The 21,251-nt window shown below is 45.2% G+C and overlaps 1 protein-coding gene across 2 annotated transcripts in view; it reads right to left on the bottom strand.

Moving 5' to 3' along the window:
- Positions 1-21,251, bottom strand: part of dapk1 (death-associated protein kinase 1) — a 42,107-nt gene that overhangs the window by 3,758 nt on the left and 17,098 nt on the right. For both annotated transcript variants that reach the window (XM_028995748.1, XM_028995749.1), the window contains exons 3-25: positions 18,831-19,052; positions 16,040-16,178; positions 15,544-15,673; positions 14,824-14,872; positions 14,503-14,529; positions 13,135-13,287; positions 12,926-12,971; positions 12,752-12,841; positions 11,952-12,044; positions 10,460-10,579; positions 10,098-10,196; positions 9,877-9,975; positions 9,284-9,382; positions 6,904-7,101; positions 6,237-6,434; positions 5,716-5,814; positions 3,895-3,972; positions 3,566-3,782; positions 1,587-1,772; positions 1,287-1,484; positions 896-1,034; positions 557-677; positions 151-339 (exon numbers count right to left, since the gene is read on the bottom strand). In XM_028995748.1, the coding sequence (XP_028851581.1) occupies positions 151-339; positions 557-677; positions 896-1,034; positions 1,287-1,484; positions 1,587-1,772; positions 3,566-3,782; positions 3,895-3,972; positions 5,716-5,814; positions 6,237-6,434; positions 6,904-7,101; positions 9,284-9,382; positions 9,877-9,975; positions 10,098-10,196; positions 10,460-10,579; positions 11,952-12,044; positions 12,752-12,841; positions 12,926-12,971; positions 13,135-13,287; positions 14,503-14,529; positions 14,824-14,872; positions 15,544-15,673; positions 16,040-16,178; positions 18,831-19,052 (2,989 nt within the window). The remainder of the gene's footprint in view (positions 1-150; positions 340-556; positions 678-895; positions 1,035-1,286; positions 1,485-1,586; positions 1,773-3,565; positions 3,783-3,894; positions 3,973-5,715; positions 5,815-6,236; positions 6,435-6,903; positions 7,102-9,283; positions 9,383-9,876; positions 9,976-10,097; positions 10,197-10,459; positions 10,580-11,951; positions 12,045-12,751; positions 12,842-12,925; positions 12,972-13,134; positions 13,288-14,502; positions 14,530-14,823; positions 14,873-15,543; positions 15,674-16,039; positions 16,179-18,830; positions 19,053-21,251) is intronic.

The raw sequence follows: 21,251 nt of genomic DNA, 5'->3' as shown, positions 1-21,251 counted from the left end.
TGCAGTGTTTCACAATAACAATCACCTCACTTTAAATTAAAAACTTTTTAACTTTTAACTTCAGCAAAACTAAAGGCAACAGTGACACCTGGTGGCTGATAACGGACATCTGAAAAAATAAACAAATAAAAAATATATATACAGACACACCTCCCCCATACTGTGCAGCTGCAAGGAGATCTCTCTCAGGTCCTCCTCACTGGCCAGAGGGTTGATCTGGTCCTGGACGTCCACAACAAACTGCTGCCAGGACATAAGCTGGTTGGGCCCGGTCATCCTCCTCCATAACGGGAGCGTGGACACGATCTTCTCAGACAGCTGAGTCATGGGCGAGCAAGACTAGGACAGACGGGCATGGGGAAAAGCAGAATTTTAAAGAGAATTTTAAAAGAAATTAAAAGGCCAGGCTGATCTACAAAGACAGCCACGTGTCCATACATGATCAGGTCACGGGGTATGTGGATACGGATCAGAATTCGTATGGTATATATGAAAGGATGGTTAAGGGGTGAGTGTGAGGGTTTCAGCATGTGGAGGCGACCAGAGATGGACTCACAGCAATGATGTTGTTGCGGAGCTCCAACAACAGGTTCCGCAGAAGCTTCATCTCTCTGGAGTTGGAGGCTCCGGCGTCCATGATGAATATCTTCTCCGTTATATGTAGGTCATTCCCAAACCTGCGCAATAGATTTTCACTTTTCATTAACATAACCACATACCTTTCACAATACATACATGTCCAAACTGCTATTTATTCAAACTGTGATTTTGACCAAAGACCCACAACTAAACTATTTTTGGCAGTGAAAAACTTTACATAGTTTATGCCTGATATCTGATATAAACTTTACATAGTTTATATCAGAGAAAACGTTACATAGTTCATGCTGCCTACCTGCTGCGGACTTCCTTGAGTAAGGAGCGCTCCTTGTCGTAGCTGAATTCCCCTCCAAACGAGCGAGGCAGGTTCACCAGGTCCCCGTGTGTCGCCACCAAGACCACCTGCAGCGGCTGTTTAATCTTCCCCCCAAAAGCTGAAAATGAGAGCACAAGCTCAAATTGTCAGTCTTGAGTTTTTAGGCTGTTCACTTCAGCAGCTGTAAGGAACCGGGTTCTAGTGTTTACACCAGCAAACCAGCAACTAAGAGGAAAAACAGGCTGGAATTAATAGTGTGTGAGTGGGAAAGAGGAAGAAACAAGCATTGGACATATACAAACCAATACTTTCACTTGAATAAAAGAGAGAGAGAGAGAGAGAAGGTGTGATGGTAAAAGGCAGGAGTCACCTATGTTCTCCTCGGGCACGGTCAGCGACTTGAGGAAGCTGAGCCAGTAGGTGACGTGGTTGAGCTGCGTCTCGTACGGCTCCTCCAGGCTGAAGAGCACCAGGTGGATGGCCGTGCTGTCGTTCGCCGCAAAGTAGTCATAGGAACAGTAATAGACCGAGTTTCCAGAGAACTCCCACACGCTGAAGTCCCCAACGCCTGTCAGAGACACCGACTCATTTCATCCGAATATAGAGTGAAGGGTGAAAGGTCACACACCCTTCTAATTCAACATTCTTTCATAACGAGGACCTTGCTCACCGTTGACGGTGGAGTTCTGGATATCGATGGCCCGGGTGGCCTGGTCATCTCCAGTGGACAGCGAACTGTGCATGGGGTTGAAGACCTCCAGCACCCCTTTAGTCAGGCTGGGTTCGAACATCATGCTGCGGCTCCGCACGCTGACGTTCTCGCAGCCCGGGTACAGGTTGGAAATGCTCACCGACACTGCAGGCAGACGGATGGAACAGATTTGTTGCAGTCCATTCCACGTTTTCTACATCGTTTTCCTGTTTGGTCCCAGACAAATTCAATTGCCTGCAATTTTGCGCATCTTGTGTAACATGCATAACCTTATCAAAATGATCTTGGCTTGCGTGTTCCGCGTGTAAGCCGATGCCTTCTTTGAAGTCTCATTTATCAGCTCGCAGGACGGAGCCCTACGCTGTACGGCGCACTGCTGCATTGTGGACAATTTTTTAGCATTGCTGTGTTACGCTGTATTAAGAATGAACACCAGTAGGAAACAATGCTTCTGAAAGAATGGATTCTTCTAGAACATGGCCGAGCTGAACCGCTCAAATTGGAGCCACTAGGGGGAGATATGTCCTAATGTAAAAGTCTCACTGTTCCAGCAGAAGCCGCTGCCACGGTGACGGCTTTCACCGAAAGGTAAAGCTTGTGAACATGCAGGGAGCTCATGTGGTTCTCTGACCAACAAAAGAATTTAGTTTTAAAGTGTTTGGTGAAGGAAGGAAGATTTACTAAAAATGATATACAATAATATTTCACTATTATAGCTTCCAACCTTGTAAACAGCACAGACCGGGAGGTTCTTTTTCATGGCAGCCATGGTGATATTGGCAGATCGTTACATAAACGTCCCATTCTGTCACAAATTCAGTACAGAGACAGACGCACACGCTCCTTGCTACTCGCTGTTAGATATTGATCAGGTGGCTGAATGCCCACAAATTATTAACCTTTTTTAAAAATAAATCTATAAATCATTTTTGTATATATGTGTATGCTGTACAACGTGTACTTATAGCAGCGATTTGATTGCTTTTGCCACCGGCCCCATCCCCACGCTGAGTGGAGGCTGCGCCTCTCCTCTCTCTGGAAGTTTCCAGCCCTCGGCTGCCCTCCGAACGTCAGAGTGTTTAAAACGCCCACTCTGACAGCGCTGGCGCCCTCGGAACACAGAGCCGGAGGCAAGAGCATTAACCGCCGAGGCCTTTCAATCACGTCTGAAGCGCAGGTGCTTTCTGCTGGACCTTTTACTGGGCAGACATTTCTCAGGCCTGCATGATTTGGGGGAAAGAAACTCTTAGATCTAAAATGTGATGTACAGTCAAAACAGTATTCTAAGCTTTAAACTATATCCTGCTTCAAGAAAATATGTAAATTAGTATTATAATTCCATCATCATTTACATATATTGGTAAATGACACAAGCTGTATATAATAGACAGGGCTCTAACACATTTCTCCAAAAGATTTTCCATTACTTTTCAAATTTTCATGACCATATGTTCTCTGAAATCTCTGTACTAATGAGAAATTTACCAGAAAGTTGTTTAACTAAACTTATGACAACCCTGAAAATGTGGCAGTGTTTCTTCCTCCAATTCCTCCTGAGTATCATCATCATCATCATCATCATCATCTGTAATTTACAAGACTTTTAAAAGAAGACGCACGGCTGCAGAGGTGCTGGAATATGGAAGCAAGGTACGCAGTACCATGTGACGTAGTTCACCATGTAAAGCCAGCTAAGATACTATAGACCTGCCCTGGTTTTAAACGTTGCAGTTGTAAACATTGAAAAATGTTTCTCGCAAAGTCTTACAGGAATTATGTACTTCGATAAACATTCATGTGTCGTGTTATATGTTTATTTTTGTATGTTTTTAATGAGTTTTTAAATGATAGAACATTTACAATGTTTTTGGTATACGTTTATGGATTTGAATTCGCTTTAGGATTTCTGATTATTTGCGGTAAATGTGAGGTTCAACCTGCTGGTTTAGAAGTGATGGGGGAGGCAGGGTGGCGGGCGGGGTTGTTCAGTCGGGGTCTCCGCCTCCTGAAGAAGCTGCGCAGGATGCCGCACTTGAGGGAGTCCAGCAGGGTGCTCTTCCCCGCCCCCGTGTGCCCGAACAGCTTGAGCTTAATGCGGGGCTGCGGCGTGGCCGAGGGCCTTAGCTGCTGGATGTAGCTGCTCTTGTGGGCATCCTGAGAGATTCACATCGGTTTAGTAGGCAACAGGCGGCAAGATTCTGCAAAATCTGCACAAATGGTGCACAAGTCCTCGCACAGGATCAGCTAGGAAGTTAAGAAGACTCACCTTCTTCAGTTTGCTCAGGAGCAGGGAGACGTGTTCGTGTTGCTCGGTGTTGGCCAGGTCCTCCGCCGTCTTTCCATCCTGTGGTAGTCAGATTAAAAACAGAGGTGGATCATGGGTAGGGACAGGTAGGATGGGTGCAGAGTGTTCAGGCCCGTACAGCCACTCCACTTGTCCGATGGAGCTGACTGTGTTATCATCTCATGAGCCGCATCAGACACAAAGATAATGACTAGCCGCCTTCGGCCGAGTCCAGCTGCCAGAGCCATGCGGCGCATCATTATGGCGTGAAAATCAATAAGAATCACTGAAGTGTGAAGGCCATTAGACTGCACGATGAAAAATAATAACCCTGTGATACGGCAAGTGGACTGAAAACATGGCACTTGGACACGCTGGGTACTACACTACAGATGAGCTACAGACTTTAGCTTAAAACTAAAAAGAGAACAATTTTAAAATGGACCTGGACCAACAAGGCATTTATCATGTCGTTTATTATTATACCAGGCCTCATGAGGGAAAGAAACTGGGTCATATTTTACAGTTTTATAAATATCACTTTTATAGCATCTTGCATCTAAACAGTGAAAGGATGCCTGTTCTAACTGAACGTGTGACAGAGAATAGAAAAAAAAGGAAGTGAGCGTGAAATGTTTGCATTGGCAGAGATGTGGAAGATCATGTGATCTTGTGACTTTGAGCTTCTTTAGGTTCTTTTAGGTCTTGGCTGTCTGTGAATTGAATGACATGAAGGAAGAAAAAAAAAAAAGACAAATACGATGCACCGGGGCACAGTCTCATATATTTAAATTGCCAGATTTCACACAGTGACCATGGCAACGATGCTGATGACCTGTGGCCGTGGCGATGAATTATACATCCCCACCAACCCCCTGTAACTTACAATGCCTGTGCATCAAGCATCATACAATATTAACATTATGAAACATGGAGTGGGGAATGTTTCTGAGTCTCAGGTGAGCAGAGAGAGAGAAAACAGACAGACAGACACACACACACACACACACACACACACACACACACAGTGAATTTGCCTTAGGGCAAACACAAACCAGGATCTGGTTCCTGCCATCTGTAGTATTATAGAAACCAGTAGCTCTCAAAGCGGGACTTTCTAAGGATTTCTTAGAGATCACAATAATTCCCCTCCTTGAAACATAATCATGCAGTTTTGTTCATGAAGACGTTTCTTTTTACTTTTTCATTGACTTCTGTGTTTTAGAAGTCGCTCAGTTTGGAACTAGATTCTGGAGATCCTTTCCTGCAAAATAAGCACCCCCGTCTAATTTAAGAGACGCTTTCCACACCAGCTGGGAAAAAAAAAGTAACCCACTCAACACACACTCACTCTAGCCTGGCGTGATCGCCTTGGGAACTGTGCAGAAGAGAAGGGAGCCTGTGGAGTACAGAAACACACACAGACCCCATGTGCTCTTCTGACCGTGAGCTGGCTGATCAATGTTTTAACAGCTCTTACTCGGTAGCGATTTTCCACACACATCAGGGCTGCCAGCGACTCTGTGTTTAACCTCCAGGGGGCCGTTTTAAATGTGTTCACACATAAAAAAAAACCCCTCTCTATCCCAGAAATAACCACATGTCCAATTTCAGCCACCACTTTGACTGTTGCTCTTTATATATTTATATAGTACTTCATTTGAAACAACTACATAAGATACATAAATGCTGTAAATGAAAAATGTGTCATTATACATAACAAGATCGTTGTTGCCATGTTGAGTGCTGCATGCTGCATGTTTCTGCATTTGAATGTGGTGGACAGAAAACAGCGGGACTTACGACGGAGACCGAGTCTATGTTGGCCCCGGCAACACAAAGGTGCCGCACCACCTCCAGAGCACCAATGTTGGCTGCTATGTGCAACGGAGTTCTCCCAAACTGCAGAGGAGAAACACACACAGATTACCCCTCTGTCAGAGAAATGCCGAGAAATGAAAAATCACCCAGAATTGTTAAAAAAAAAAAAAAAAAAAAAGCTTCAGCGCCGTGTGAATGCAGTTTGCAACCCGCACATCTGTCTTGGGAGGCGGCACTGGATAAATGTGAGCTCTAAGTCAGGTGCAAAACAAGTGAGGAAACACGTTTTTTTTTTTTTCTTCCACGGCTTAGAACTGCAGCGTTAATGAAACAACTCTTCACTCGCTCACGGCAAACATCTAAATTTACCTGAAAATGAGCTGACTGAAAGATCTTTTTCCTGAAGACTGCGTTTTGTGACAGAGAGAATTAGATTGGAATTCCGCTGGAATCCTATCTGCATGTGGAAGGGAAGTGTGTGTGTTGCGCGTGTGTGTGCTCACCTTGTTGGGAATGTCCAGATTGGCTTTGGCAGAACAGAGCAGCATTACAAGGGACAGGTTGCCGTCCTTGCAGGCGATGTGGAGGGGCGTGTTGCCGTGCCGATCCTGGTGGTCAGCGTTGCAGCGGTGGCTGAGGAGGCACTTGACCACCTCAACTTGGCAACGTCGCACAGCCAGGTGCAGAGCATTGTGACTATCCTTCTCACACAAAATACACAAAATTGTTAATTATTGCATGTTATGAGAGTCATTTGTATATGAAGGTATTTTGTTTTTAGAATTTAACTCAGCCCTTCAGGTCTTTATCCACTGTATAAATGACTATACTTTTCAGAAATTGTATATTACTGCATTGTGAATCAATTTTTTGGATATCCTTATCATTAGAGATTCTGGATTTTTTTATTTTAAAGAGCTATTATGATCAAAATAAAACAAATACAATATATAGTACATATATAGCATATATGAAGATTTACCTACATTTACATGATATATTTTTGACATTTATCAGACGCCCTTATCAAGAGCGCTTTACAATTAGTAGTTACAGGGACAGTCACCCCTGGAGATACTCAGGGTTAAGTGTCTTGCTCGTACCACCCTTACCTTCTGAAATGAAATCAGAATATTGATTGTGCTTGTGTGCACGGTGCATGGTGGTCACCTTGTCGGTGGAATCCATGTTGGCTCTGTGCTCCACCAGACATTCCACGATCTCTCTGAAGCCGCGGGCGGCGGCTGTTAGCAGGGGGCTCTCACCCTCGCGGTTCTTCACGTTGACGTCGCATCCTGCCTCGCATAGGGCCCGTGCCACCGGGGAGTACCCATGCCACGCTGCGCAGTGCAGGGGAGTCTCGTGCTCCTGAGAAACACGAAGAGACATTTGGATTTGAAAATTATCCTCTATAGATTATTAGATGAAAGAAATGAATGTAAGACAGAAACATTAAAACTGTCCATCATTTGCAGAGTGAGTGACACAATATGTGTGAAGGCTTGGTTTAGAAAGTTCTTATTAAATGTTAAGTGTAACTAAAACAAACATGTAGGTTACAATTGTAACCATGTCCCTCCAAACAAGGCGAAATGTGTCAAGAACTGGGACAATGTCATAACCAATTCGTAACATCCATGGTGTTCTACTCTGTATTAAACATATACTGAGGCTGTCTCTCTCTCTCTCTCTCTCTCTCTCTCACACACATACACACACATCAATGTGCGAAACTGATGCTTCCCTCCCTGCAGAACTGATATTTCAGCTCATTTCTATTCACAGACACATTTTAATAACCAGCGCGTCCCAGCAAAGTCCTCACAGACAGAAAAGTCGAGGGAATCGGCTTCTGGACAGGCGGCTGAATCACTCTGTTCCGTCCACACACACAGACCTCAGGCGGGAGTGTGTGTGTGTGTGTGTGTGTGTGCGTGTGTGTAGGTGGTAATGTGTGTGGAACCGTTATGTAATGCAGTGTGTGTGTGTGTTTCAAGTTGTAATAATACATGGCTTGTGTATGAATATTTAATACTCATCTTAGAAAGTCACATAGTGGTCACGTGTTGTATATTAGATGCATGCAGGAACACATCTGTGTGTTGGGATCAGGTTGTAAATGCAGTGAAGAGCTTCTGCTCTTTCCAACCCGGCAACAGCTAATTTCCAACCAGTTATGTGTTTTTAGGAAAGCAAACACTGCTTTAAGACAGTGTGTAACATGAGCATGTTTATATTTAATCAGTAACATAACCAGACAACTAAAACGTCTGTGACTGTGCGCGATACAAGCAATGTGGAGAACACTGAGTACCTAGAAGCCACCGAAACATGCAAGTGATCATCTTGGAGCCAAACGAGATTTGTGAAGTGAAGTGATTGTCACATGTGATACACAGCAGCGCAGCACCCTATTATTTTTCCCAATCACTGCCATTTTTGTATTTCTGTGGAAGTGGGGGAAATATTTCATTGGATCATAGTTTGCTTAAGTTTTGCCCTATTTTACAACCACCACCATTTTTGATTTTGAGTATACAAATTTGTTGTCCACTGCTTGTTTTTGGACCTTCGAAAAAATTGTGAGATTCGTTGAATAGTGCAGATATTGTATTTGAGGGACAATGCTTTATCTTGTGCTCTCTTGGATCAACCGAATGGTTGATATTTGGTGGTGGGGGTGTTACGTCCCTGGACGTATGCTCCCACGTGTTCTGTGTGTCTGGCAGTGTTTTTTGCGTCCTGTCCCTTTTTAGGTTGACTTCGTGGGAGGAGTTGAGGCCTACCAGCTCCATCTGCAATTGGTCACCTCCACCTATTTAAAGAGACTTCAGATGGTGTTCAGGAGGTCCCCAGGGTCTGCTAGGCCCTTATGCTTTTGGGAGGTCCCCAGGGTCCACGGAGATCTGCATAGAGCTCCGTTGGGGATCTCATTCGTGTTTCTTGTTTCTTTGTGTGATAGACCCTTTGTTGTTAGCCTGTTAGCTGTTAGCTTGTCATGTGCCGTTTTGGGAACTTGTACGTGTTTTAGTTATCCCTGCTGTTATCCCATCCCTTCCATTAAGCTGTTTTGATGTTGGTTAGCTGTCCTGAGTCCTCTGTCTTATTAAACCTGTTAGCACACTGTAAATAAAAGCACTGTTTGTATCGTTTGTTTGGTTGCATGTGTAACAGGGACCTCCTCCTCTCCACACCCTTGTTGCGTTTCTGAGACCCCTAGACTTAGGAACGTGACAGCACACAGTGAAATTTGTCCTCTGCATTCAACCCATCAGATTTTGGATGCACACAATAAAAGAGTTATCCAACGTGGGTGAAAATCCTCTTCCTACACACACACTCACACACACACACTCACACACACACACTTGATGGGTGGAGGTGCACGCTGTGCCGCCCCTCAACTGGAGATGTTTTTCTAATTTAAAATGTATTCAAATTCAGAAGTGGGATTTTGAAAGACACTTTACGATTTCGATCATGAATACTATCCTTTATCATGAATTGTGGTTGGGGATATGCTGGACATGGTGTGTTTTAGAGGACCTACCTTGTCCACCAGGTTTGGGTTGGCGTAGACACGACACAGGTACAGGACCACGTCGACGTTCCCGTAGCGGGCGGCCACGTGCAACGCCGTCTCTCCTGACTGCAAGAGGACAGGGGACAGGTGAGTATCTCCTCATAAATTCATTCAATGCCTCATGGGCATTTCCTGCTATTTCAGAACAGACTGAGGCACGCTGACTGCGGGAGGGAATGATGTGAGGTTCAGCTGAATAATGATGCAGCAATGAATAAGGCATGGCACGCACACTGCACACCCCACTTAAATAACACACGGGTTTCACAAAACATACACTCACGCAAACCCACACACTCCACACACTGGCTAAGCCGCACGCTGCAGCTCTGCTCCGTCGTCATGGAAACTGCACCCGAGCGAGATGGACACAGAGCGTTGAACTATGCAGCCAGACAGAACTGCACATCAAAGAGACCCTCCAGACGAGGGTGCAGGCGCGTGTGCAATTGAGGAGTAAGTAAGTGTGTGTGTGTGTGTGTGTGTGTGTGTGTGTGTGTGCGCATTGGATGGGTCAATGTAAGGGGAGGATGTGTGTCTGTGTAGATTGATGATGTGACCTTATCTTGGACGTCCAGCGGGCACTTCCTCTCGTACAGGAACTTCAGTGTGTCCACGTGTCCGTGTCTGGCAGCATAATACACTGCGTTCGCTCCAGACTGAGATAACCAACACACACAGAAGTGAGGATAAAACTGAATGTTTAACACAAAACTGGACGTCATTCTCAAGAGTGTTTGTGTAGCATTGCATCACAGTGAGAGTGTGTGAGAGCCGAGACCTTGTCGTGGGCCCGAATCTCCGCCCCCTTCCTCATCAGAACATCGATAATCTGGATATTTCCACAGCCAGCAGCAATAAGCAGCGGGGGAGTTCCATGCTGACGGACAGACAGATAGACAGACAGATGAACACATGTCTACACTTCACATTTATATATTTATAGAGTTTATAAAGCCTAACTGCGGTCGCCCAATCAGGCAGCACTGCTCTCTCGTTCAAATTACATGAATGAACAATACGGTTTCATGGGTTTTTGCTCAGGCCATGCTGAATGTGATACTTTTCTGCTTTAAGGAAGAAAAATGGGACTATGCAACATGTCACTAGTGTCCTCATGTGAAAAAGTCCCTCATGTCCAACCTTGTTGGGCTGGTTGACATCATAGCTGGTCAGTGAGCCAAGGAGGTGCTGCAGGCCGGGGACGTTGTCATCATTGATGGCGTGGATGATGGCCTTCATCACAAAGGAGTCCTCCTCGTCCTGCAGATGACACAAACATCATCTTTATCAGCCTCAATAACAAAAACATTGACAAATTAATTTGATTAAAAAAAAAAAATAATAAATAAATCTGTTGCTGTCTTTTTCTTTCAAAATGCAGATGTTCTGATAACTAAATTCCCAGTACTTATAAAAGCACAGATAAATGTCCAGATTTCATTACGTATATTATGATATGGATGTGTGGGATTTTTGTACACATTGTCTTGTAGTTTGAGGGAATAAATGTTTTTGACACATTCAGTTAACTGTTCAACTAATCCTGTTAAAGAATGAACCAATCACAGAACAGTATCTTCTTTCATCTTCCTGTTCTAGTTAATCGAGGATGTGACCTGATAACCTCCAAACCCAACCTGACAGCTCTGACAGACACACACACACACACACACACACACACAGCAGAACACTTTCTGCTCAGAGCTTTGAAAATTATTAATAAGAAAAATTCACATCAACATGGTGCTGTGTTAATAAGCTTTTATATTTTTAATATTCAAAGAGCTGATAAGACACAGTAGTGCAAATGTTTCGGATTTAAAAATGAAATATAAATAAATTAGACGTGCAGCGTGACAGTTATGCATCGGAAGAGCAGTTGTGGTGGCGCCCTTTCCTGTTTCCTGCTAGTGTCTGTCTGCGATGTATCACAAGAGACACCCATGGAACATGCCCTACCCAAAAACTAAATATTTCCTTATCAATACAGTAATTCAACAAGTTTTTGCAAAAAAATATATATATATACACTGTTCAAAAAAATAAAGGGAACACTTCTGTGAAATAAAACGGTCCACTTAGGAAGCAACACTGATTGACTATCAATTTCACATGCTGTTGTGCAAATGGAATAGACAACAGGTGGAAATTATAGGCGATTAGCAAGATGTCCCCAATAAAGGCGTGGTCCTGCACGTGGTGACCACAGGCCACGTCTCAGTTCCTATGCTTTTTGGCTGATGTTCTGGTCACTTCTGAATGCTTCCGGTGTATTGACTCTAAGATGGGAAATTCCAGGTCCATGACATTTTGTGCTTTTGTCCCCCGCTTGTATCTTTGTCAAGCTGAGGCCTCCCACAAGCAAGAGGTGTCAAAAGCCAGCAAATGGCTTGAGGTGTCATGACGAGAAAGTCCTTGTCGGACAATCCTGATTAGTCTGTGGCAACTCAAATTTGGGACTCAAATGCAGAGTATAAAAGAACATTCTCTTGTGGGCTGAGGTTGCTTCACTTGAAGTGAAGTGATTGTCATTGTGATGCACTGCAGCACAGATTAATGTGCTGCAACAAAAACAGATTAAAACCAGATTAATGCACAGATGCCCTTCATGTGGTCAAAGTTGAAAGCTCACCAGCGTGTCATCACTGCGCGCCATGCTCATGTTGCTCCTGGACAGGAAGGACCGGGAGAGGCGGTTGCACAGGGAGACGAGGCGGACCGATTGCTGCAGAGAGGGAGGGGAGCGAGACACTTTTTAATATGAACTCATACATAATTATCATCTCAACTATTGTAAGTGGGGCCATTTGCAATACAAACAAATTCAAGTGCAGAAAATAATGACGCATGTGACTTCACAAGGATCTACAGGAGGGCTTTCTCAACACTGTGGAGCAACGCAACACACACATCTGAGTCCAGTTAAAACCTGGGCGGATCCATTCTGATGAAACCAAAACCAATGTGACTCAGTCACACTTCATCCATGCAGAATGTCCCTTAAATCCCTTACATGAGTTTGTCCACCAGACAACAGCTTCTGACTATTTTGGGGTCCCGAAGTCCAGAAAACATGCATAGAGCATACAAAATAACTTACAGGCATTACATAACATGACATAATATGACATACAAAAAGCATCATCACATAGCATAAAAGGGAATAACGTCTACAGTTAGTTCTCAATGGGCCTAGAAACTATCATGATAATCACCTGTCATTGCAACCCTTTAAATATCATTCTACCTTAGACATTGTCACTAGGTCACATGACCAGCCGCTGCTGGATGCCTATGCTTAGGAACAGCTGGGTAGGCGATTTTACTATTTAAATCACACAAAAATTCTAAAGAAAAACACAAATATGAACGGGTCAACTGTGGTGTCACACATCTCCAGTCAGTAGTCACACCTCAGCATACAGAACAAACCTTCCACTTCCTACGGGCGGCAAACTTCTTGAACTTCTCCATGTTGACTGCGGACTCCTTCCGGCTGAGGGCCTGCTGTGTGTCCTTTGGCTGGAGAGGAGGCAACCAGCGGTCAGTCGACGCATCTGCCTGACAACTCGGGTTTGTCAACACGTACAGAGAGACCGTACAAACCTTTATCCAGGGGTGATGAAGGCTGTCCTGGATCGTCATTCGCTTTCTGCAGAAGGAAACACGCGGAAAAAAGAAATAAATAACCACCACCAACTGGCACAGCTTTTCACGAGAAGCCTCTAGACCGAACACAGAACGAATAATCGTGTTGGTAATACATGAACATGGGCAGGTCTATTTGGATTCAGTCTGGATGTCAGGAGTCTCACTTTGGGTCTTTGATCAGGAGGCGTCTGATGAAGTCTTTGGCCAGGGCGCTGGTGCTGCTGAAGAACTCCTCATCGAAATCGTAGTCCACCGCGGACACGTTGGCCAGGGTCTCCTGCTTGTTGTCTCCGAGGAACGGGGATGCGCCGCTCAGACTGGGAACAAAGGGGGTTGAGTTTTTTTTTTTTTTTTTTTAACTACATAAAACTTTCACTCTTGAAGTGTTCTGACAAGCATCCTGGTTTATTAAAAGGATCTCTTGTGCTCATTTTTATAACACGCCGCAGCATGACTGTCCCAGAGGCTGGTGGAGTCCTGCTAATTAACAAACGCTGACCTACCAGGGTTATGTGGCTCGTTTCTGTAATTATGATTCAAATAGATTTTAGCATAAGATGTCTCTGTACTGGAACAGGGAAATGGACATGGAAATATGAAGATGTGTGTATATGGCAAGGTGTGTGTTTGGGTTATACTTTTCATAGCTGAAATGTACAGAAAATAAACAAAACAAACACATTTGTTCGTAATAAGAATAAGTGAAAGTGAAGTGATTGTCATTGTAAAACACTGCTGCACAGCACACGGTGACATGGTTAAGTGTGTCCTCTGCTCCCGGGGAGCAGTGTGTGGGGACGGTGCTTTGCTCAGTGGCACCTTAGTGGTTTGGGATTCGAACCGGCAACCTTCTGATTATGAGTCTGTTTCCTTACCCGCTAGGCCACCACCGCCCCTTTAACATTTACATGTTCTTATACATCCTTGTGAAATACCAGCTAAAAAGTGTCATTTCTAAATGTTTGTACACTGTGCACACACAAACTTTTTAGAATTTTGGAATTGAAGAGTTTCTGATTTCCAATCATGTGATGTATTTTAAGCTGGGTTACATAAAGTAGATACATAATAAACTTAATAAAGGCTAGAGCTTCATAAACTCTGGTCTTGTTTGATTGTTGTGGTAAAAGGTTTATATGCCGCGTGTTTGTCTTATGTGTGTGTAGTAGAAGTCTGCATTCACACAATAAGATGAAAGTGAAGTGAAGCACAGCACACGGTGCACACAATGAAATGTGTCCTCTGCTTTTAACCATCAACCTTTGTGAGCAGTGGGCAGCCATTCTTTGGTCAGTGGTGCTTTGCTCAGTGGCATCTTGGCGGTTCGGGATTTGAACAGGCAACCTTCCAATTACGGGTCCGCTTCCTTACCCGCTAGGCCACCGCTGCCCCCTATGTGAGCAGAGCGCCATGTGACTGATGCAGTAATCAATGCAGTCAACTGCAGCAGTCTGTCTCACACACCATTCCAATAGACCAGGTAATAAAAAAAAAAAAAAAATGAGGAAAACATTTATCAAATGAATACTTACAGAATGTACGTTATCACCCCCACACTCCTGAAATGGGAGAGCAGAGGAGAGGATGAGTTAGGCCTTTGAGGTGGGAGGCAGGGTTTTTGTTCATTAACTTACATTTGTGGCATTTATCAGACACTCTTGTCCAAAGTGACTTAAAATCAGTGACAGGGACAGTCCCCCCTGGAGACACTCTGGGTTAAGTTTCTTGCTCAGGGACACAATGGGATTCGAACCTGTGACTTTGTGATCTTCTGGTTCATAGAATGTGGAGCACAGTTCAGAGGTGTGGAGCAGTGCAGAGTGTGGTGCGGAAGGTCAGGGCTTTATACTCACCACATGTCAGCCTCCAGGCCCAGAGGTTCATAGTTCACCACCTCTGGAGCTAAATACACACACATAAAGACAATTTTCAAAACTCTGCTTCTCATTGTATTTTTGATTAAAAATAATTAGTAGGTTCTTGTGTCCAGGTTACGGGATTCTGTGAGTTAATAATATTAAACTACTAAACTTACTAAAATTTACTCAAAATTTTAAACTTTAGGCTAAAATTGTATTTTTTTTACTATTATAGTTCAATATTGACTGATGAAAAGGCATCTTAATTGTGTGCAAAGGAGATTTTTTCAAATGCAGTAAAATAAAATCATATTTATTTATATTATCATATATCAGATAAATGTATACTTTACTGATACCAAAAGAAAATGTAGGGTACACACATCATTCTCAAATCTTCATAGAAAATACATTTTGGTAAATAGCAGAACAGCCCATCTGCTTTGTTTTTTGATAGCAGGAGGGTGTGGTGTGGGGCAGGGTGCCATATGGGCATATGCTCGGCATAAATAACGGGAGCAGTGGCCACCAGCGGCTCTCATCTGGACAGCTTGACTAGTTTCTACCCAGTCTATTATCCCGCCGTCGCTGGCTGGTGCCCAGCGAGCGCCAGCTGCGGTGCCAGCAGAGCCGGTTTACAGGGAGTCAAAGCCGGCCAGATGAGGGGCGTGGCCTTCTGCCTTATGTGGCCTGCACGACGCCAAATCCACTGACCTACAAACTCAGGAGTGCCAAAGATGTTTTTGAAATCGTTGCCAAAATCGATCTTGTGTGCCAGGCCAAAGTCGATGATCTTAATGCGCGGGTGAGGCGCTGTCCGGTTCAGCAGCATGATATTCTCTGGCTGCAGAAAAAGACCAAGAAAGAAAGACAGAGAGAGCGAGAGAGAGAGGTCAGGAGACCAAGTCACCACACATGTAAATCACATGCAAACTCGAGGAAGTGGCCTTTTCTCTCGAAAGCACTGTGATTGCCTGCCTCCGGGTGCCCAGCGGCTACTCATATATAAAAAAATTAAAAACTTTGCAGACTTTAAACAAACCAGGCGGCAGTTTAAATAATCCTTGGGACGGAAACGGACACCAGCGCGATCAGAAAAAAAAAAAAAATAAAAAAATAATGGCGGGTTCCACTTCCTGTTTCCACGACATGCCGGCTGACCTCGGTGGCCGCGGTGTCTGCAGGGGCGGGGTCTATTTTTCCTGCCTACCTTCAGGTCAAAGTGGGCGATGCGTCTGGAGTGCAGGTAGAAGACGCCGTTCAGGATTTGCTTGAGGAACTCCGTGGCCTCCTCCTCGCTCAGGGACTCCTTTTCCGCCAAGAAGTCGAAGAGTTCACCGCCCGCCACTCTGCAGAGCGACAACAGGCGCAGGATCATCAAAACACACATTCCACGTCGTTCTTCACATTTTTTAATAACAGCTCTAATCGTTCTGGCTTTTCCTGTGCTGATGCAAAAAAGGAAACACGGGTTTAGTTCCCCCACTGTTCCAACAAACTGGATTTTGCTCAAGAACTGGTAATGAGGCGTTAAATGAGGAGATCAGCCCTCCAGGCCCGGACCTGAATAATAAGCAAATTATAAACAGGCAAATGGCCACACCCAGTTTTATTGGATGAAAATCAGACAGCAGCTGAGGTCACTACCTCCATTCTGCCAAAAACCTGATTTTTTTTTACTGAAATAATCACGTGATTGTGTATGTATTCTTTTATAATAAAACAATAAGTTATTAAACATGAAATCTCCAGCTCAATTTCCCATTCATGGATTATGCCTGGCCCTCGACTAATAGCGTTTCTGAATGGAGAACTTCAGGCTTATTCCATGAATAGGAAACTGATCGTATAAATGTTTGACGATGGGGCATGGTCCACCGAAGAGTGGACACGGCAACAATCCCCCCCAAAAGTCCTGAAAAAATCCTGGGCCGATGACAAAAAGCGTTAGTATGTGATCGGATACGCTGGGCGGGTGATTTCCAGCGTGCGCTGTTCTGAAGCCGGCTGAAAAATCACGGGTTTCCTCGCGCAGCCGGAGCTCATTCAACAGCAGAGGAGGCAGCGGAGCAGCCGGTGTATATCAAAAAAAAAAAAAAAAAAAAAAAAAAAAAGAGCAGATTACAGAGGACGGGGCGGCGGGGGGGTGAGAGAAAGAGCTGTGCCGTTACTGGCCAAACAGCTGCAAAAACAATGAGCTGCCAAACACACACACACACACACACACACACACACTACATGCTACAGAACAAAGCTAAGTGCCAGACAGAGATGCCAGGGACGGAACCTGAACTGGTGGAACTCTGGCTTGACTGTGTTAATGGGTAATGAGCAGCTCTGTTTAATAGTAACCATGACAGCCGTGGGCCGAGTTTGTGTGTGTGTGTGTGTGTGCGCGTGTGTGTGTGTGTGCGCTCGCGTGTGTGAACATTCTCAGGTTCAAATCTGTCCCAAAAAATTACACTCTGACCAACTTTTCAATGTACATATAGTACATTACAAGTATCAAACTTCCAGAATAAAAAGTTATTTCTGCCATTTGATAACATGAACGCATGCGACGGGAATGAATATGAAAGTGTTGCCAAGTAGTCAGTTCCTCCTTTTTTGTTTTACTGCTGCCATGTGCTAATATAGAAAGCACCACGGTTATTACTGATATAATCCTGATGCTCGTATTCGTCTGCCCTCTTCGTGAACCAAAATGCTCCTTGTTTTTCGCTCAGGTTTATCTCGGGTGCGAACTTTCAAAACACCCCGAGAGCCAACGCGTGATCGCCATGCAAATATTGACCGAGCAACGTGATTTAATTCGGACCACTTCTCCCTCACGTCGTCCCGGAGCGCTGCGGCCGGGAATATGCCTGGATTAGCCGAGCTCCGCGTCGATGTGCCGATAAAGGCGCGAGAAACCGAGCGAACTGGCCGGACTGGTCTAACCACAGCGGCGCCAGAAGCTCCCGAGCGGCGCAGGTAACCTCGCACAATTCTGCCATTCATTTGGGAGAAAGGGAGCGACGGATGCGGACCGGCGCTGACTTGACTACGGAGCTGCCGTCTGGCGCGAATGGGAGGGCAGAATCTCGGCCCTGCTCAGTTCTACCACAAAAGTTTGGAGTAATGCTACCTACAGTTAGCAGTATTGCACAATAACCTTCTTAAACCAGAAGTAAAAAATCTCTGGAAAACTGACTGTAAACAGTGGAATTTAAAAAAAAATTTTATCCACCCACACTGTATTTCCAGGAGTAGAAATTTCATCAGTTTTCCAGGTTTGCCAAGATTTGTGGGATACAGTCCGTGTGAGCAGGTCTGTTTCGGATAAACTTTGGATCAGTCACCGATTACAACGTTCCCAGCGAGAAGAAAGCAAATCAGATTATGTTATCAAACACATTTGGGAATTGAAGCAAAAACTTCTGAGCTCCACGGAACATTCCGGAGGATCCCCTGCATGCAACACGCAGCAAACCAATTACAAACCAAGCGGTGAAACCGCAGCAAAGCAGAGAGAAACAAGCGGAAATGGGCGGGCAGTGGTGGCCTAGCGGGTAAGGAAGCGGACCCGTAATCTGAAGTTTCCTGGTTTGAATCCCGAACTGCCAAGGTGCCACTGAGGTGTCACTGAGCAAAGCACCGTCCCCACACACTGCTCCCCGGGCGCCTGTCATGGCTGCCCACTGCTCACCATGGTTAAAAGCAGAGGACACATTTCGTTGTGTCACTATGTGCTGTGCATCACAATCACTTTCAAATGAAGTGAAAGTGAAGTGATTGTTATTTTGAAACAGTGCAGTGCAGCACAGCACACGGTGACTCAATAAAATGTGTCCTCTGCCTTTAACCATCACCCTTGGTGAGCAGTGGGCAGCCATGACAGGCAGCCGGGGAGCAGTGTGTGGGGACGGTACCTCGATCAGTGACACCTCTGTGGCACCTTGGCGGATCGGGATTCGAACCGACAACCTTTTTGAAATGAATAAAGAGCATTGTGGACTCACAGCTCCAGGATGAGGATGACCTCGTTTTTGTTCTCAAACACGTCGTGCAGCGTGATGACGTTGGGATGCTGGATCTCCTTCAGGATGCTGACCTCCCTCTCAATGTCGTCTTTGCTGACGCCGCGGCGGCTGGACTTGCTCCGCCTCTTCTTGATGAACTTGGCGGCGTACTCCACGCCCGTGCTTTTCTTCCGGCATTTTCTCACAACGGCAAACTGACCGCTGCACAAAAAAAAAAATAAAAAAATAATTCAAGACACTGAAAATTAGGAACAAAGACATGCGCATCCGGTGTGTTGCTCAAATCACCTACAAACTGTCAGCCAATCAAATTCAGTGCAAATTTCACAAACCAAACGACTCATCAGCTGATTCTGGTGTGAGATGTGTGGAGACGTCTGTGCATGGAAATGCCAAATAAGCAGCATCCCTAAAGCCTGTTAGACGCAGGCAGCACTCTGTGTTCCTTTAAAACACACACACACACACACACACACACACTCTCTGTGAGTCACGACTCTGCAGCTGAGAGGCATCCAAGCCGCTCTGCCGACGCCAGGACGCCGCAGTGGAACACAACATGCCGACATCGTGCTAAACGAGCTCTCGGCCTGCAGGAACCTCGGCGCGAGCGCCACAGGACGCCGAAGAGAGGCAACTGCATTCGATTCTGGTTTAGCAGCATGTAAATAAAAACACAAGATGGCGCGCGGAGCAAGAAGGAGAAAAATAAAAAAAAATTCACTTGCTCACCAGCCCAATGCATTGAGTGTACACACCCACCACTCACAACTACAGCCAGGTTAGAGCCACCAAACCACCTTTATGGCTTTGGTGGGGGGGAAATGGAAGAATCCGGAATAACGGCATCGCAGGGAGAGCATTTAAACTCCACACACACCGAGGTGGCCTAAAGAAATCTTCCACGCTGCATAATATGACTTCATAATTAAAACCGCATACAAAACCAGCATACATTTTTTGCACTTTTCCCATAGCTTACACTATCACAAATGCTAGAAATCATGTTAATAAGGATTGTCCAGAATGGCAGAAGTGGGGACATATAAACGCAGTAAATGTCTAGAGGCTCCTCCCCCTTTTAACTTAATTAAATAATTACCCACTAACAAAATGGGGTTCACATTTACATTTTAGGCATTTGGCAGACGCCCTTATCCAGAGCGACTTACAACCATGTTACCATCAATGAAGTGATCAATTCTGGTTCACTAGGACCCCCAACTATGAATACAATCTTTTTATTCACTCTGTTGTAGTTTCTATACATAAATCAGATAATAAGAAGGTTACAAGTTCATCTAAATATTCTTTAAAGAGGAAGGTCTTGAGCTGCCGTTTGAAGGTGCTCAGTGACTGAGCTGTTCTGACCTCGAGGGGAAAGTTCATTCCACCACCGAGGGGTCAAGACGGAGAAGAGTCTAGATGAGTGTCTTCCTTTTACCTTCAGAGAGGGGGGGACCAGGCGAGCAGTACTGGAGGCTGAGTTGAGTAGGTAGTGGGCTACACTGATTCTGGTGCACGAATCTGATCGGTGAATCAAGTTTATTGTTGGTTGCTAACGTCCTTAGCCACACCGAGACGGGGGACGGACGCATCGTGACTTTAGAGGAAGCAGCAGTCAGCTAAGCGGCGCAAGAAGCTTCTCCAGGAAGGAAGCGGCCCTTGCTGAAGTGTTTTCTCATGCTAATGGCAGCTCCAGGGCCGCTATTCATGCCGCCTCCGGCTTTTGTCACAAAGACACCAATCAGAGGCCGCAGAGACAGAAGCAGCGCAGCGAGACTCTGCAGATGAAAGAGAGAGCGAGAGACCAGGTCCCAAGGAGAGACGTGCTGACATGGTCGCTGTAGACCCTGGTCGGTACGGACACACAAGCGGCCTCAGGCAACCGGGAACACATCTGCAGCTCCTCTAAATGAGCGGTGGGTGGTCAGCTGTGCCCGTTTCCATGGCAGTAACCCCCCCCCAGCCCCCACCCCAAACAGACCCTGCAGTTCCACAGCTCCACAGAATGGTGAAAGTGACTAGCAGTCACATGTGACACACCACAGCATGGCGTGCGGTCTCTGCATTTAACCATCAGCCTCGGTGAGCAGTGGGCAGCCATGAAAGGTGCCCAGGGAGCGGTGTGTGGTGGCTCGTTTGGGATTTGAACCAGCAACCTTCCAATGAGTCTGTTTCCTTACCCACTAGGCCAACCACTGCCCCAGTTTCTTTTTTTTTTTTTTTTTAAAGCAAGGACGCTTTTTAGATGCAGGACGCTGGGCCATTGCTTGTAGTCAACCCGATTGGTGACAATGAGACGAAGATGAAGTTGGCTGTTCTGTCATTTCTGTTTTTCCTACATTCATTTTACTTTTACCCATCATTCCTTTTGTCAAAACAATGCATGTTGTAAAT

The sequence above is a fragment of the Denticeps clupeoides genome, chromosome 11 (assembly GCF_900700375.1).
Source record: "Denticeps clupeoides chromosome 11, fDenClu1.1, whole genome shotgun sequence".
NCBI lineage: Eukaryota > Metazoa > Chordata > Actinopteri > Clupeiformes > Denticipitidae > Denticeps > Denticeps clupeoides.
Note: the sequence above shows the minus strand (reverse complement) of the source record. Positions and strands in the feature narration are given on the sequence as shown.